At 44.3% G+C, this 16,859-nt stretch overlaps 1 protein-coding gene and 1 long non-coding RNA gene across 4 annotated transcripts; one reads left to right on the forward strand and one right to left on the reverse strand.

Annotated features, from left to right (window-relative positions):
- Positions 1 to 1,668: 1,668 nt before the first annotated feature.
- SKP1 (S-phase kinase associated protein 1) lies at positions 1,669 to 11,421 on the reverse strand. 2 transcript variants are annotated; one of them, XM_074838899.1, is made up of 6 exons: positions 11,327 to 11,421; positions 8,407 to 8,503; positions 5,922 to 5,995; positions 4,540 to 4,683; positions 3,721 to 3,861; positions 1,669 to 2,948 (listed from the first exon to the last, which is right to left on the reverse strand). In XM_074838899.1, the coding sequence occupies exons 2-6, from the start codon at positions 8,501 to 8,503 to the stop codon at positions 2,913 to 2,915; spliced, it is 492 nt and encodes a 163-aa protein (XP_074695000.1). In that variant the 5' UTR covers positions 11,327 to 11,421; the 3' UTR covers positions 1,669 to 2,912. The 2 variants fall into 2 exon arrangements, with proteins under 2 accessions (XP_074695000.1, XP_074695001.1); XM_074838900.1 differs by lacking the exon at positions 11,327 to 11,421 and adding an exon at positions 11,165 to 11,294.
- A 326-nt stretch (positions 11,422 to 11,747) lies between these two features.
- Positions 11,748 to 13,761, forward strand: LOC141929497 (uncharacterized). 2 transcript variants are annotated; one of them, XR_012625044.1, is made up of 3 exons: positions 11,748 to 11,936; positions 12,216 to 12,491; positions 13,365 to 13,761. It is a non-coding gene; the product is annotated as an uncharacterized LOC141929497 (long non-coding RNA). The 2 variants fall into 2 exon arrangements; XR_012625045.1 differs by having other exon boundaries at positions 12,312 to 12,491.
- Positions 13,762 to 16,859: the final 3,098 nt, after the last annotated feature.

Consider the following 16,859-nt stretch of genomic DNA (forward strand, 5'->3'; position numbering starts at 1 on the left):
TGCCAGTCGTCTTCAATGGGCAAGACAAATAGCAAACCAAGACTAAGAAAAAAATACCTTTTACAATCCCTACTGTCACCTTGCCTTCCCTCTCCCTACGCCCACACTTAATCACTTCAGCCAAGAGCGAGCAGCTATCCCTGATCATGCCACAACTTTAAAAAAAACAAGGTTAAGGCAGCACCATACAAGTTAAGCAGCAACATCAAGTTTAACAGTGGGAAATCAGCCAGTCTCTCCCCCATTTAGCAATTCCAGAGCACACAGCTGGTGTCTGTGACAGCAGCAGGGAACTACCTGGCTCAGCTGGAGAGGAGGATCCCTGCGGCGCTGCTCAGGTCACCGAGCCGTCTCAGCCCCTTGGTGAAGAGCAGCCTTCTCCACAGCCCACCACTGATGTTACTGGAGCGGGCAAACAACTGAGAGGGTGCAGCTCCAGAGGTTAAAAAAGGTGTTTTCTCACACTGACGTGCACGTCAGGCAGCTACTGAATTGGAATCCGGATGAAGTCTGAGACAGTACCACAGGGGAATTTCAATTAGAGAGAGTAAGTTGTATGGAATCCTGACTACCAGGCCTACTGAGAATATTAGTCTGTCAAAACTAAATAATGCTTTTAGCACCCAGACCAGCCCTTTCATTTCTACGTGCTGCTAAGCTGTACCTCCACCACACCAGCATCGCTGGAGCCAGCTGCCGTGACCCCGGAGCTTCAGCAGAAGCTCCCCCACTACAGCATTTGACCACCAAGGGCTGTGTTTGAGGCAAGCTGTTCCAGTAATTAGTAAGTTTTACCACAGGGTCACAGGCATGTTCGATGCAGGTATGGCAAAGTAATGAAGACAAACTATGTGTCTTTTTCTCTTCTTCATCCTACAGCACAGCGAGGCTGCTAACAAACGTGGATCCTATTGACACAGGTCAATAATATTAACTTTGGTAATGTCAGTTATTTTTGGTCAAAAACTCTGATGACGAGCACCTAAAGGCATTTAAATAGGCTCCTACCACCAAACACAATTACAGTATAGGCTTCTGTATAAGCAACACAGCACTCCAAGGATGAAACCAGTATACTCCAGAACACCAGCTTCACACACAGATGGATTTATTTCTTGTAAGAATCCAGGATAAGCTGAATATTAAGCTACAAACATAGCCACAGAAACAACCGTCAACAGAAGATTTTCTCTAGTAGCACTTTTAAACTGAGGTGTATTGTTTGCAATACAGGATGCTGGGAAGGCTTCGTCATGTCCAAGTCTAGCACTGGAGTATTTTATGCCCACTGACAATATAATAGCTATAATGTGCACCCCAGCACAAAGGCAGGCCCAGAAACCTCATGAATAAGCAGGTGAGCAGCAGCCACATCCAAAGCATGGGTCTGAATGCTGCTTTAGAGCAAGTTCTGAATGCTTTCACTAACAGCTGCATCAAAGCAAGATCACCTAAAAGCTAGTAAGCCATAAGAACAAAAAAAAAAAAAATCTAGATCACTTACAAATTAGCTTCCAACTTAATTCGAGAAGTTGCCCACTACATCTAACTAGTGCTTTGCATTAAGTCATTTAACAAAATCTTTACATCAGTGCTACTATTTGTACACTCAGTAATAAGTGACAGTAAGATTGTCTAGTTTCAAATAACTAGAATCATTTGCAAACAAAAGTTTAAAAGCCCTTTATTAATTCAGAAGTGAAACACTGATATTTAAAGTGAGATAAGTATGTTTATTAAGGTTCATTCTACTCTAAGGTTTATACAGAGAATGGAATGCAATACAAGCTAAGAGCACACCTCAAAGATCTACCACACAACCATCCCCTACTCCCTATAAGGGAACTGTAAAAAAAAAAAAAAAAAAAAAATCAGAAAACCAGTTACTGTTTAACTAGTTGCAAGTGGCTTTGTCCAAAGAAGTTAAGCTTGATATTGCATTAGCTTTGTATGCAATAATTAAGTCTCTACAAGCTGAAGTATCACATACAGAGGCATAAGATTTCCTGTGGACACATGAAACCATGTTTTAAAGAGCTACATCACAAGGGTTGTTTAAAATTGCCTAAAAACCAGCCACTAATGGCATGCACAGGTCAATAATATTAACTTTGGTAATGTCAGTCATTTTTGGTCAAATCTGGCTTCCACTTTTAACAGTAACATGTATAAAAACACACCCACCCTGTGCATAAAGCAACAGACTTTTCATTTGCTACCAGCTAGAGGCAGGTCTTCAAGACATGGCTGAAGTAGTCAAATTTAACTGTCAGGAGCTTGCTCAGTTCTAGATCACATCTTTCACTAGGCTATAAAGCAAGACTAACAGGACAAGGAAGTGGTCAAATATTTTTTCCTTTTTTTTAATACAGGACAAGAACCATCTTGAAAGTTATGTAGCTTTAAGTAACACTAATTTTCTCCACAATGTTTTTGGAAGAAATCCAGTAATTTTTTTTACTTTATCTAGTTCCCCAAGACATGTTCTAGTTTGTTTTTCTTTCTGAAGCTATCAATACCCTGTAAATACAAGTGTTCTGTTCTTCTTGAGGAAGAAGTCATAGGTGGTTTTATTTACAATGGAGTCAATCCTTCACATTGTAACTGGACTTGAACAGTTTAAAAGTGTAATGAAAATGATAACCTTAAGTGCTACTTTCCATACAGAATCCACACTTAGTTCAGTTTTATTCGTTGCAGAGTAAAGTAAAAAGACATCCAATTACACTAGTAAAAACTCAGAAGATTTAAATTTGTACTCAAAAAAAACACTACACATGCAAAGGGAACAATATCCTGCTAACACAACTTCATTTGCTGCTGCATTTGTCTAATATTAACAATTATGAACAGAGCAGTGCAACTAGTATTTGGAACAATCCTTACAGTGTTCGAGTGTCAGGCACAATACTTCACTTCTCTTCACACCACTGGTTCTCTTTACGTACCTGAAAGAACATTTTAACCATTAATATGTTGCAGTGAACTTCTAACAGTTAGCTGTAAATTCCCATAAGCATTCAGAATTACTTATTGCAGGAAGGCATAAACTTGGAAGCAGCTTTAATTCTTCACGCAGGGTTTGTAATGAGAAGGTCAGTCTTCTGAACTGACCTGTTTATTGATATAAACCAAGAAATTGATTTCTCATGTCTAGATTTGATCAAAACTGAATTTGTTTTCCACCGAGCAAAGCAAATGGACTAGCTTAAGACTAAACTGCTCGTTTCATGACATAAGACCAACTAACAGGTACAACTCACTGCCTTTGCATTTAAACAAGGAATCTTTGCTCTGATTTTTCCCAACTCTGCCATTTTCTGTTGGTTTGTTGTTCAAGTTCTAAGATCGACGAGTTCATTAAAGACAAGAATCCAAACATCTTCCCTTTCTAGCCACATGCAACACCACATCTTCAGCATTCTTACGACAACTCCAGAACAGCAAATTAAGGCTGCCACAAACAATCCTACATGCCTTCTTACCAGCCACACATCTGAGCTAGGAAATCAATACGCTTTGTTTTGACCTTTTCAGGGCTGTGATCACTGCAGACACCAAAAGGTCTTCCACGAGTAGCAACCCAATTATGAAGAGTTGATGCATTAGTTCACATTTACTGTTAACAAGTCAGCAGCTTCACACATTAAATTATGAAGCACCATACAATAATTCAGCACAAAAAACCAGCTAAATTATAATTAAACCCAGATCAAGTACCTGTGCTTCTTCCTCCTCAGTGAAGTCATTCTTAATATTGAATGTCTTGCGAATTTCTTCTGGAGTTTTCCCCTTGATCATGTTTGCAACTGTCTTGCATGTGACATCAAGCAAACCTTTGATGTCCAAGTAATTTGCAGCCTGCAGAAGAGTTTCCAAATTTAAAGCCTCCGTATCAATATTCTGCCTCTGTAAATGTACTACCAAAGTTGTGCTTATACTGAAATTGGAGAATACTGTAACTGCAAAGAGATCTTCTCCACTTTGAGAAGCTTCTAGCCAGAACCTTGAAGTAACAGCACCTAAAACTTGCTTGCCAAACAGAAGGGAAAGTCAGTTGTACCGTGAAAGATGCACCCCCCTGCTTCTCCTTTTACAAAGAGCTTTCAGAAGCCTGCAAACATCTGAGCTCTTCAGTGCTGAAGTGCTGGTAACTAGCTAAGACAAGTAATGTTGGCTCACAGTACCATACAAGGTACAAATTTTAAAAGTCAACGCTAGATTTTTAATTTGTATGCAGATCTCCATTTCTAGTAATAAGCCCTCATCTAAGACTCAAGAGCCACAAGAATAAAGACAGCTGTAGGGCCCCATATTCAGAAAAGTACATTAATTAATAAATGAGCAAGTACAGATTAATGCCTAGCATTAGGTCACCAAGCATTCTAACATCAACAATTTCAGGCAGTAGCTGCCAGAACTACTTGTCCTCTCCCCACATCCCCCACAGTGAAGAAGTTATTCAAGAAGCATAAAGCAGCACTTACTTGCCAAGTGCACTTCAGAGGTGTAGCCTTTACACTTCTTGAACATACTTACCAGGATAAGTTCAAAAAGTGTTCCTTGGTCTACTTTCAGAAATTCTTGATCCCACACAGGGATGTCATCTGTTCTTTTTTCTTTGTTCTCATCATCCTCAGGAGGAGGTGGATCATCCTTGTGATGGGTGCACCACTGAATCACCTAATTATGGTTTTGATATTAAAAAGTTTTATCCAAATGATTCTCCCATTAGGCCCCAACTATAACAACTTCATTTTAGAAGAACTGTACCTTTTTCTCTAGATTACTATTAGAATCCTGTAGGAACATGCTCCATTACCTAATATTTTCATCTCAGAACAATTGATCCCAAATCCTGAAGTACAACGGCCTTCAAGAATTCCATCTGAGACAGTAGTTAGTTAATTACTTACCATCTTAAGAGCCAGCTGCTGGAGTCGCTGTTATTAAACCCTGTGCTAACACAAGACTGTACAAAGGAAACCTAAACCTCATTTTGTGATGTTTAATCTGTTTGCAGAAACATAATTCTTATTAAGCAGAATACTGCATAGGGAAAGAGTGTAGAGTGGTAACAGCTACCAGTGGGACATGTTCACCACAGTACAAAGTTCACCTGGCAGAAGTTTGCATGTTCCCAGGCTTGGGGGGTTTTTTTAAAAAAAAAAAACAAAACAAAACAACAAACCTCACCATCTCATCACCCAGACAAAAGAGTAGGGATCTACTGCAAGTAAAATCCTGTTCCATTTTGCCAATCCAAGAGACTTCACAAGTTTGATGTTATTTATGTGTATGTTCACTAGGAAATAACTCCTAACCCTGTATTTACCCCAAAACAGTCCACTGCTTATTTTGGCACACCTTCTACTTCAGAGCAAAAAGCATTTTAGAAGACAGCAACAGACTTTTTTGCTTTTCTCACTTGACCCAACAATAATCATGGTCTGTTACTGAATTTCGTACCACCGAGCGTGCACAGTGGCTCTTAAGCACTGTAGCTGCCAGGAACGGCTACTGCCAGTCCTCTCACCACTGCCCGTCCCTTAATCCTTTCTCCTAACATCTGGATCTCAAACAGCCACCTCAGTCCACAGAACCTAATTAAAATCAGTGCTTTAATACCATGAAACACTAGTGTGCACAGATGTCCAGCACCACTTCAACACCTTCGGAAGCCTGTCTGGCCTCCAGCTGCTGTTCCAGGTCACCCCTGTAGATCATCTGCCATTATCTGCCTGTAGCCTCACCCCAGTTCTCAGATTCCCTAGATGACTGTGTTCAAGCACCTCAAACTGCTCGAGCTCGTAGCCAGCACAGGAAAAGTATTTTTAATACAATAGTTCATAACACCCAACTCCACCATGAATTTCACATTTCAACACTGCCATACAACACGACCATTTTCAGCATCTTACCTTTTTTAAGATAGCTGCATTAACATTTGGAAGAGGGACGGGGTCATCGTCACCTTCATCATCCATTCCCAAATCTAAAAATGGAAAGATGACTAAGCAATTGGCAGGCAAAACCCTCTACTCTTCTCCGAACTGGGCCGCTTCACCAATTCTCCACTATTTGAACACCAAGACTGAATGGATCAGTAGCAAAGGATCTCTGACTGGTGAAGTCAGAAGCTTTTAGAAAGCTTCGATGAGGCTTTGTGGTCAACAAACCATAGGTTAAGCAGTCAGTTACTTGTTAGAGCAGAACTTCCTAGTTCAGTGCTCTGGAAATAGGGTATGTTGAAGAATCGGACAAATATTTATGTATTTTTACCACTTTCAACAGTTCAGTCCACAAGTTAAACCGAAGTCTTCCAACCGAGACTTCCCATTCCATTTATTATTAAATAAGAATTGAGATCTACTGTGGTAAGTAGAGACAATGTTTTGTCCTCTACAGGAGCAGTAAACGCTGTCTCCACAGAGACGCCAGTTACCCGGCCTCAGAAGCACTTGGACTAATTCTTACCAGCTGAAGAAGTTCACATGCTAAGACAGTATCAAAAAAGCATTTACAAACCATGCCTCTGATACTCCTTGTTTGAAAAGCTTGTCAGCACGCTCAAGACAGATTTGGATAAAGTTTGTCACTTTGTCCCCTTGATATGATTAAGTGATCAAAGTAAAACTTGAGAGAAAAACATAATTAAAATTTGGACTTGATACACAGAACATTAGCCATCTTTGACGAGAGAATATGCTTTTTTTATTACACAAATGCTAACAGTTGGATGACACCCTAGCTGTCAAAGATTAACATCTTGTAATTAGCTATGTAATTGAGTAACTACAGACCTTCACTCATTATACGCACAGATGAGCCAATTCTACATCACCAAGGAACTTAATTTTTAAGAACAGACGACTGTCACGCCATCATCACTGAGCAAATTTGTGCACAATTAAAATAGCACGTGCTTCTGTATTTAAGCAAGTCAACTACTGTTATTATTAAGGGGATATTGATCAGTACTACTTTTTCTTTGGAATAACTAATTTCATAGATGCAGAAACTAAAATACTGACATTAAAGGGCACTGTGTGACCAATTACTGGAAACTTCAAATGCACGTGGTGGCAGACAGCAGTGTAAGAAGTGAGCAGTCCAAAATTGTTGGTATGGTGAAATAATTCAAGCAATATCTTAAGTTTAGTCAACTCTGCTCAACTTGTCCTCACCACCTCCAAACCAGCCATTTCATCTCTTACCAGAAAACTGGTATTACTGGTGGTCTCAGGATGTTCGACACAACCCCACCTTTTAGCTCTTCCCCTTTCAGCTGCAGCACCCGACACACAAAACCTTGTTTATTAACTGATGCTTAACCAGCTGCACTGCAAATGCATTTCATCTGTACAAGGAGAATGGTTCTTACCCAGGTTAGCAAGAGGTTAAGTTTACAGCACGTAGATTACAACACTGACCACGTGTAACTTCCCTTTCACCAACACCTGAGTGTCACCCAACACCAGCAGTGACCCAGCTTCTGCACCAGGAAACTGAGAACTGCTGTGCTCCCTAACGTATTCCAACCAATTGCTACATTTCCTGCTCATGTTGCCTAGTCATGTTCAACAGCTTCTTATTAACAGAACCAAAGTGTTCAATGGCTGGAGTATTTCAACCTTAATTTTATTGTTCTTACATATAAGGTGTCACAACCAGACAAAGATTTATACCCAAGAACATAATTTTAACTATATCTACAGAAAGAGTTTTTTTCTAAGTTAATTCATGAATACACTCAAAAACTGGAAAAAACACACCAGTAACAATGAGGATTTGCACTAGGGGATTAGACACAGTTTGCTCTGTATCCTAGCCATCTGGCAGATTTCCCCTCCCCCACCACGAGTTCTTTTGTTTCAAATTTATGTCAGCAGGAGATCACAACTAAGTATTTACCCCAAATAATTTAACTGCATCCATAAGCTCACAATATAGGTTTTACTTTAGCTCTTTGTTGCACTGGTTTATGATCTCCCACCCCATTTAAAAGATATTTACATTGTAAGACTGGTTTGTATGACTAAATAAACTTAGTTTTTAATATTATTAGACATTCCATTTGCTTAACTTTTACAAAACTGAAGCAGGCTGTAGGCAAGGCAGTGGGGTGTTTATATTTTACTAGCCTCCCTGTAAGTGCTCTTAACAAGAGGGCTGAACTTTAAGCTTTTTGTGAGAGCACAGCCACCCAAAACACAGTTTCAGCTACAACAGCAATTGTTCCAGCTGTTCTGACATAAGACGACAAGCTGCTTCATGGGCCTGAGAATCCTTTTTCAGCACAGTACCAGTTTGCCTCCTTTGGACACAATTCCTGTTCAAGAGGCTTCCTTGAACACCCTGCTATCTCTGCAATAGCTAGCGATCCTCAAGGCTTCACACTCTTACCTTCCAGCATAGTCTTTATAGTGACAGACTGCTTTGCAATTTCAACATCAACTTCAAAGATTTCTCCATCTGAACTCTGCAGTTTAATTGAAGGCATCTACAAGAGAAGCACAGTTATTTCCACACAATATTCAGCAGATGTTACAGGTTTAGCTGACTCAAAGATGTACGTTACCTTTACTATTTATATTGTTTCTTACCAGCAGCAGACAAACCCAGTGCCACTTAAAGCATGCACAGATTATTCACTGCTTGAAATCGACAGGCCTGAATTCATTAATCCTCAGGCTTAAGAAACAAGGATTGATAAAAGCCTAACATCAATTTAAGAGAATTTTTTTTCTTAATTTGAAAGCATAAAATACAAAAAATTTATAGTGCTTGTATTTTTTACAGTGCAACACTAAAGCTATCTTTCTCTGGAATTAACTTTCAATACCACTTCCAAAACACTACTTGTCTTCAAATCCAAACAACTGCTACTTATTTTGACTACTCAAATGAAGTCAGATCTCAGCAGCAGTTTTCAAATGATAGCCCAGATAGAACAGAATCACAAAATTGGGCTGGAAGGAACCCCTCTAGCCAGAGTTTAGTCCAGCCTCCCTTACTCCAGAGACAAGCAGACCAGGTTACTCAGGATCAAAGGCTTTCTTTCAGAGAAGTGTTTGGTTTTCTGAAGAGATCAAAAAGCAATACACCACTACGAGGAAGGCTTTCAGCACTCGATACTACTCTTACAAAGTAGGAAGTTAGATCAGCACTTTGTTAGCATTAGGAAAGGCTAAGATGACTGTGCATTTTAACAAAGTTTTTCAAACAAACTGTAGTAAGACCTACAATAAACAGAAGCAGCAGACTTCAAAGATGTCACTAGCAGAAAAATAATCAAACTTTACAAGAATGCATCTTTCCAAATATTTAACAACTCAAACCCAGAAGTAGTGCACCTGATACAGCACCTAGTAGGTTACAACTTCTGCCTGAAACTGCACATGAAATCTGTTTGGGCATCACTGCACTTGAACCAACTGACTTGAAGGACATGATAAATGTAACTGCTCAGCCACACAAATTTAATAAATCAGTTCTCAACAAACTAGTAGGATGTGTTTTAAGTCCCTGTACCACTCAAAATATTTGTTAACAGCAGATCGTTGCAACAGTTTCATTTTATTTCCTCAAGTTACCTGCTTAAAGATCTCTAAAGCATGTATTTATAAATAAAACCTGCAAGATCCTGTAAAGAGAAGCTCTAGGAACAAAGAGCTTCAAATTCATTTCAGTTAATTTTCAAATGTTCTTCCCCCACCAAACCTAAGAGCTATGCATACTAGTTCCTGACAGTAGTACCTGAACTACCAAAATTTAATTAGCTGGACCACTTTCAGTAAACTTACACTACTCCTTTCTGAACACCTCCTGTAGCTCATCAGTATGGCTGAGCCTGACAGTACTGCAACAAACCCAGTCCAGTGGAGGCCAGCCAAAGCACATTATTAAGCAGCTCACACCAGCTTGAAGCCCTCATTGCTTTAATTTCCATTTGGCAGAGCGAGTAGCTAGTTAATGTTTACACTGTAATGTAACCCTATATGACAGCACTACTTCTAATTAAGATGGGTGTTCTGGAGGGACGCAGTCATGATTGTTCCAAAGATACAAATATATATATATATCCACAAAAAATAAAATTTGGATTAAAACATGAGTTGGTATCTGATGGGCTGAACAATAATATTATCTAGGCGCACATTTCAGATTTAATGCATCTGTTCTTGCAGTGATTGTCTGAGCACACTCGAGAACAAACCCAGCTTCAGATGCCAGCCTTCCCGTGCTTGTGTCTAGGATTACATAATGCTGCACAAGGGAGCCAGCACGACAGGGATGCTGCCTTGGCGAGTCCAGCCCCTGCAAGAATATTTGCATTGAGACCCTTGTATTGCCCAAATCCACTTTTATCAAGACCTTCAGGTTACTGTTAAGTGTCTGAATCAGGCAGAAGGAAGTTAATCTACTGCCTTATCACTGGTAACAGATCACGATTTCAACCCAATTTCGTTATTTTTATACCACAGAGCTCAGTCTCCTGGAAGAATTAAAAAAAAAAAAAAAAAAAAAAAAAAGTCATTTTTAGCAAACTGCAATACAGCTCTGGAAATAGGGAGGCCTTGGATAGCAACACGACTGGGTGACTAAGCAGACCAGTCCTCAAAGCTCTATTCGACAACAGCAAAACAGGTTGGGAGCTAGTCAAAAGACAAACCTGAATTACAACGGTAATTTGCATGTATAAGCCCAAAATGCAGAGCTCAGCCATCTAAAACAGCTCTACCAGGCAACTCCGTGCCTCCCAAAGCGATTCCGGATGGATGCCCGCTCCTTCCCCCTCCACTTCTCCGGGCCGCTGGGTGTGTAACGCTGCGCTTATTTAATAAACTCCCACCTGAGCCCCTCTGCTTGCGCTACTGCTCCAGAGCTCCCCTCGCTACCAAGAGATACCGGGGGTGCCCCGGAGCACCCTGACAGCCGCGCGGGGGAGGGCCCGGCTCCGCCGGTGCTGTGCGGCCCGCGGCGGGGGCAGCGCCTCTGCTTTATTTACCAGACACCCCCCCCCCCCCCCCCCCCCACACACACACACACACACACACACACACCCGCTCCCCAAAGGGGCCCACGGGCGGTTCAGCCCCGCACTGCCCAGGAGGGGCTCAGACCTCGGCCCACCCCCTCAGCGGCCCTCCCCGACCACCACCTGGGAAGCTCCACCGCCACGGCCGCCCTCCGCCCGCGCCAGGCCGGGCCTGCTACCCTCACCGGGCGGGCCCCGCGGACCGGACCGGCCCCTGCCGCCGCCTCGAACGCCTCTGCCCGCCCCGCCGGCACCTGGCGGGCCCCCGGAGCTCGCAGGCCTCACCGTGAGGAGGCGGCAGGGGCGTCCGGTTCTGCGCTGGCTGGACCTGGCGGCGGCGGCGCTTGGGCCCCAACTGCGGCGGCGGCTTTATAGGGCGGGGGAAGGGGAGCGGCGGGAGGGGGGTGGAAGGACCCGCCCCTCGCTGCCTCGCAACCGCCGGGCTGCCCGCGGCGAACGCCTGAGCAAAACTCCCCCACCCTCGTTCCCGAACCTCGCGGATCGCGGCTGACGGTTAAAAAAAGGACCCGCGCCGCCCTTCGCGGGGTGCGGAGGGGGGAACCGGAGCCGAACCGAGGTGCGGGGACGGAGCGGCGCCGGTCGGGTCCTTCAGGCAGCGCTGGGGGCCGCGTAATGGGCGGGGGCGCCTCGCGCGGGCCAACGGCTGCGGCGCCCCCCGCCCCCCCCCGCCGCCCTGAGGGGCGCCACGGCCTCGGCGCGGCCCCGGTGCTGCGGTGGGGAGAGGCGGCTGCAGGGCTGGGGTTGTCCCTCTGGAAACCACCCGTGGTGGCGAAGGGTGCCGGTGCGGCCTGTGGGAGGGGGAGGCCGGCCCGGTGCCCTCCTCGGGAAACAACCGGCCCGCGGGCACGGCTGCCACCGTGTGTGCTTAAAAACGGTAATTCAGAGGAAGCCAGGCTCGAACCAAAAAGCCCACGTTGGGTGTTTTCCTTCTAGCGGGGTTTTAGGGGGAAGAAAGGCCAAGGCCCGGGGGGGTGACGGCACCCCCGCGAGGGGAACTTAGAGCAGGGAGTTGAGAGAGGCTGCTTGTGTTTGTGGCAGCGCCTCGGCTGTAAATACAGTGAAATGCGATCTTCGGTGGCTACTCGGGCAGCAGAAAACATTTTAACTAAAAAACACTGAAAAACTGGCTAATTGCAAATTGTTACAACAACAGGTTGCTCTCCTCAAGTGGCAATGCAATGAGGACAGGGCTAGAAACGGGTTTAGGTCTACCTAGGAATCACTGAACACCTACCCCGGCTCCTCCCAGGAATTCCAAGCAGCTACAGCTCTGCCGTGGCCAGGACCCATTAAAGCATCTCCAAACAGCAGCTGCGAAAGCAGGCACCAAGCCGGAGGAGCGGACCAGCAGCTAGGAACCACGGAAATGCAGCCAAAGCAGCGCTGCCTTAGCACAACCACCCCACCGGAGCGGTGTACCCCAGCGCAGGTAACAGCTCCTGGAAGGTCGAGTATGTGCTAGATAGCGACCGGCATTAGGTTTTCAGAAAAAGATTGATCTGAAGGTTTCTGCTCAGTGAGGAAGGAGTTCAGGGTATGAGTCCACCAAAGTACCCCTGAGGTGTCCAGGCGCTGTGTTGTGCTGTCCATACTATGCTGTTGAGACCAGTTTTGCATCAGCTGTCCGTGACAAAGTAGCTTTTAAGTAGGTAAGATAATTGCACAGCGACAAGCCACAATTATGGCAATTTGCTTTACTCCAAATCTTAATTAAAAACGTTTTTAGAACCAGAGTATATTTTCACAGCATTTCAGTGCAGACAGAGCCAGACTGGTACCTGCAACAGCATTGCACTGCAGAGCACAAGTGCAGCATAAGTCACAGCTTTCCCTTTCCTTGGGGTCTCAGAGGTTCCCAGGCTGAGCACCACACACCTTACTGAGCAACTGACAGCCATACCCTCTAGAAAATATCTTCTAACATAAAGAATTTTCCTGCGATTCAGAAATTCTCAGTTCAGAAGCTTGCTTTGCTCATTTCAGAGTCCACAGCCCAGGACAGTAGCCTAGCCACAGAAGTATAAAGTCTTCTTCCCTTAGTCTTCTGAGGGACATAACCAGTGAGACCGCAAATATTAGAAGTATTTCTTAGTATTTTAAATAATCTGTTGGTTAGGGCTGGCTCTCTGGAGAGATGGAAGACTCAGATGCAGATTCTCAGCCAGCAAGAACCTCTTAGAGCTCAGGTGACAGTGAGGCTATTCTACATCAGGTCCTATCACTTAAATCGATTTCTATATAAATTCTAAAGAACTGTCGGAGACAAGAGCCTGACTTGGGAATCTTGTTTCATGGGCTTTAGGATGCCGAGCAGCTCGTTAGTTACGGCACACTTCAAGATGACTCTGAGCAACCTGTGGAGGTCTTCGTGATGGCTGAGCGAGCATCCAAAGATGGCAGGTGATACTTACACAGCAGACATTGATGCTAACAGAGGTTCCTCAAAGATCCTGGTATTAGTAACCAGGTAAGCTGTTTGTTCACCATTTATTAGAACCCAATTATCATTTTTTATATATATATATATATATATCACATATCGATGTGTGAAGCCTCCAAACTCTGCCAAATGTGACCTTTTGATTATACCATCATCACATTTACCTCTTTCCATCTCAGCCACTCCATCTTGTACTCCAATGCTGAGAACCACATTCACTGCACTAAAAAAAGAAACAACGCTGCCTTCATTTTCCTTAAATGTTCTTTTATTTATATTAAAACTCCTTGGTTTAGAGGCTCGAACAATGACAGAAGGTGGTCTGTGGAAAAACATATCTGCAAATCCTAAATCCCCTTTCCCGGTGTTGCCAAAGATGAAGGTTTCTGATTTGGCTCGTGATCAGCAAGCACAAACTCTCAGACTGCAAATCAGGCTCAGCAGAGGGGGGATGGGGTTTGCTCTCTACACAAGGCAAATCTAATAAAATCTAGGAACAGGCAGAAAGCTAAATTCCATGCTTAATTATGATCTGTGTATGAATTTAATTCAAAGTGATACTGTTGATGAGCTTTACACTTGATACAGGTCTCTACAGCTTTCTAAAGGAGAAATTTTGGTCTACGGTGGACTTTGAATTTAGCTGTTGAATTAGAAGTCTGGGAAAGTTAAAACAACAAAAACACCCCACACCCAAAAAAAGTGGCAGATGGCTGTCACAGATATACCATAATCACTCGATGGCCACCTCCCACTGTGCCCTACATATCGTACAATGCACTCCCCAGCTAGTCCAGATGCTTTCTGTTATCTGTGGTGAAAAAGCAGCTGCTGCAGCGTTGATAGCCAAAGTCCTGTGAGTAAGTCAGTATTAATAACACAAAAGACCCATCCTTCACTAAAGCTGCAAGGCAAAGAATGAGATTTTTCAAAAAATGGGTGGCCCAATTTCAATTGTTACACCCATAGGTAATCACTGCAATGCAAATAATCCTAAACCTAAGTGTTGCCACCCTGAGCCCTAAAGATAATCCCACCATGTACCAGCCACAGATGAATTACAATTAAGGGCCTTTTACCACCGAGAACCCAGAGGAGGAAGGGGGAAGCTGAACGCTAAAGCAAATACCTGAAAAGATTGGAGCAACCAAGATCAGCACAAGCTTGATTTAACGCTTACCAGAGCCAGGAGAGCTCTGACCTACATACTCGCAGCATCCCAGGGCTGCGGGCGAAGCCATCTGAGCAGTGCCACAGCCGCAGGGGGAAGGGGACGTCAACGCGCCCAACACAAGGGAGCAGCCTCACTATTTCTATTTCAGGCAAAACTTAGTGTGCCCCCCACCCTTCAAAACACCTCACATTCTTCACTTTTACAGAGAAACTGGTTTGGGGATTCTTTGATGGTTTAGAGAAGATGGAGGTAACACACTGAGTATTTTTCAATACCACAAGCATGATTTGTCAAAGCCTAATGAGAACCAGGCTTGAAAGAGCTCAGCTTTGCTGCTTTGACAAGTTGGGAAACTTCATAAAATTCAGCCTGTCCCTGAGCTGCAGGATGGAGAACCGGCGAGGGCTGGATTTGAGGGTCCCGAGAGCACAGCTGCTCTAACAGAACGTGGCAGGTATGAGTTGCTGGAAAGCGAGGTGTGACCATCAAAACTGAACAAAAACCTAAGCTACATGTAGGGAAAGGTGAGGCTTGCTGCAAAAATCCTTTTTTTTTTTTTTTAAGGAATACAATAGATGGGGAACATTTTTTAAAACAGCCACATCAACAAGTTAAAAAAAAAAATTGAAGTGATTGGTTCAGTGTAAAACCAGAAAACACCAGAATTACTCATGTGAGGTAAGTGGTGGAAGGACACTGCTGAGCTCAGAGGCCTGTGCCACTGTGTAAAGCAATCTTGCAACAACGCAGTAGCCAAAGAGGAAAACTCTTGTTCTCAGTACAGCTCTGGAAAAAGCTAATTATTGCATTTCCACTTCATCAAAACTTGTATTACAGGAGCATCCTTGAAGAGGTGTTGCTTTTCATCCAAGCTGTACCCCAGCAACACAAGAGGGAGGGTGGCAGAGCCCACCGTTTGGACGAGAGTCCAATTAACCCTGATAGACTGACAAAACTCAATAACCCAATCCTGTCAAAGAAAAAAAACGAGTTGGTGGCTGCTTATCAGCTTCTGTTTCTTCCTCTAACACCACTCATACTCCCCTTACATAACTACAGGGATTCGAGATAGTTTAGAAGACTGAAGATTGGGAGGGGGAAAAAAAAAGAAGATTAAAAATGGAAACACACCTACCTCGAGCATATTTGCAGCATCTACTTCCCAACCTCACCCTCACTCCACCTCCACGCACCCCACCAGCCCCGTTTTGTACCAGCGGTGCCCTCGCACCCCCCCCGGAACAGTTTGGGGTGCTCGGCAGGGGCCAAGCTCGGCTCCAGCGGCCGCCGTCGTGCCGAGGATGATGCTGCCGGCTGAGAGACCCCCTACCCCCCCCACCCCTCCCCGGCCTGTTTGAGCTGCCGCGTACCGGAGCCTCGGCAACAGGAGAGCGGCTCCGTGGCTACCACGCGGTGGCGCCCCCGTGTGCATTCCACGAGCTGAGTGAAAACAGCTTTAAATGGCCTTAAGAACGACCTGAAGCAGTAACGTATAAAATTATGACTAACCCCGATAACCAAGCGGGAAAATCAGTCAACTGTTAAAGGGCTGCATGGCACCTGTCTTGGAGCTGTTCAAAGTCCAAAATTCAGACCGGGCTGGTTCTAAAACCACCGACAATAAAAACCGGTTGCTTTGAGGTTTCAAAGTCCATGGGAATAAACACAGTGTGTTTCAGACGTCAGGCTAATTCAAAGCATTTTTAAAAGCGACTGCAAGGAAAAAGGAACAGTCCAGTGCCCTTTTGAGATGGCTGAGCCAAAGCTGGATAAACTCACAACCAGACACAAGACAGAACCCATCCCCTGCCTTTCTTTGAGGGGGGGAGGAAAGGAGAACAGGCTCGCAGGGAGACACAGCACCCCCTCTCCCGGGCAGGGGTCCCCGCTTCAGCAGCAGTGGGCTGCTCCTCTTCCCCGAGGACAAACACAGCAGTGGAAGAGGAAAGAAGCTGCTGCTAAGTGGGTCAAACACGGCATGAACACCATAGAATCCTCTCAGACAAGGCTCCTTCAGGACCCCCTTTATAAAATAAGGAGGTGGAAGAGAGCAGTGGTCACTGGCCACTCTTGCACTGACTGCTACGATAAAGGAGGAGCTTTCACAGCAAGGTTCATGATTAGGCAGGGGGGTGGGGAGTGTTTTTTCAAATTGCCTGAAAAATAAAGGCAGTCAGGAGCCA

The sequence above is a fragment of the Strix aluco genome, chromosome 13 (genome assembly GCF_031877795.1).
Source record: "Strix aluco isolate bStrAlu1 chromosome 13, bStrAlu1.hap1, whole genome shotgun sequence".
NCBI lineage: Eukaryota > Metazoa > Chordata > Aves > Strigiformes > Strigidae > Strix > Strix aluco.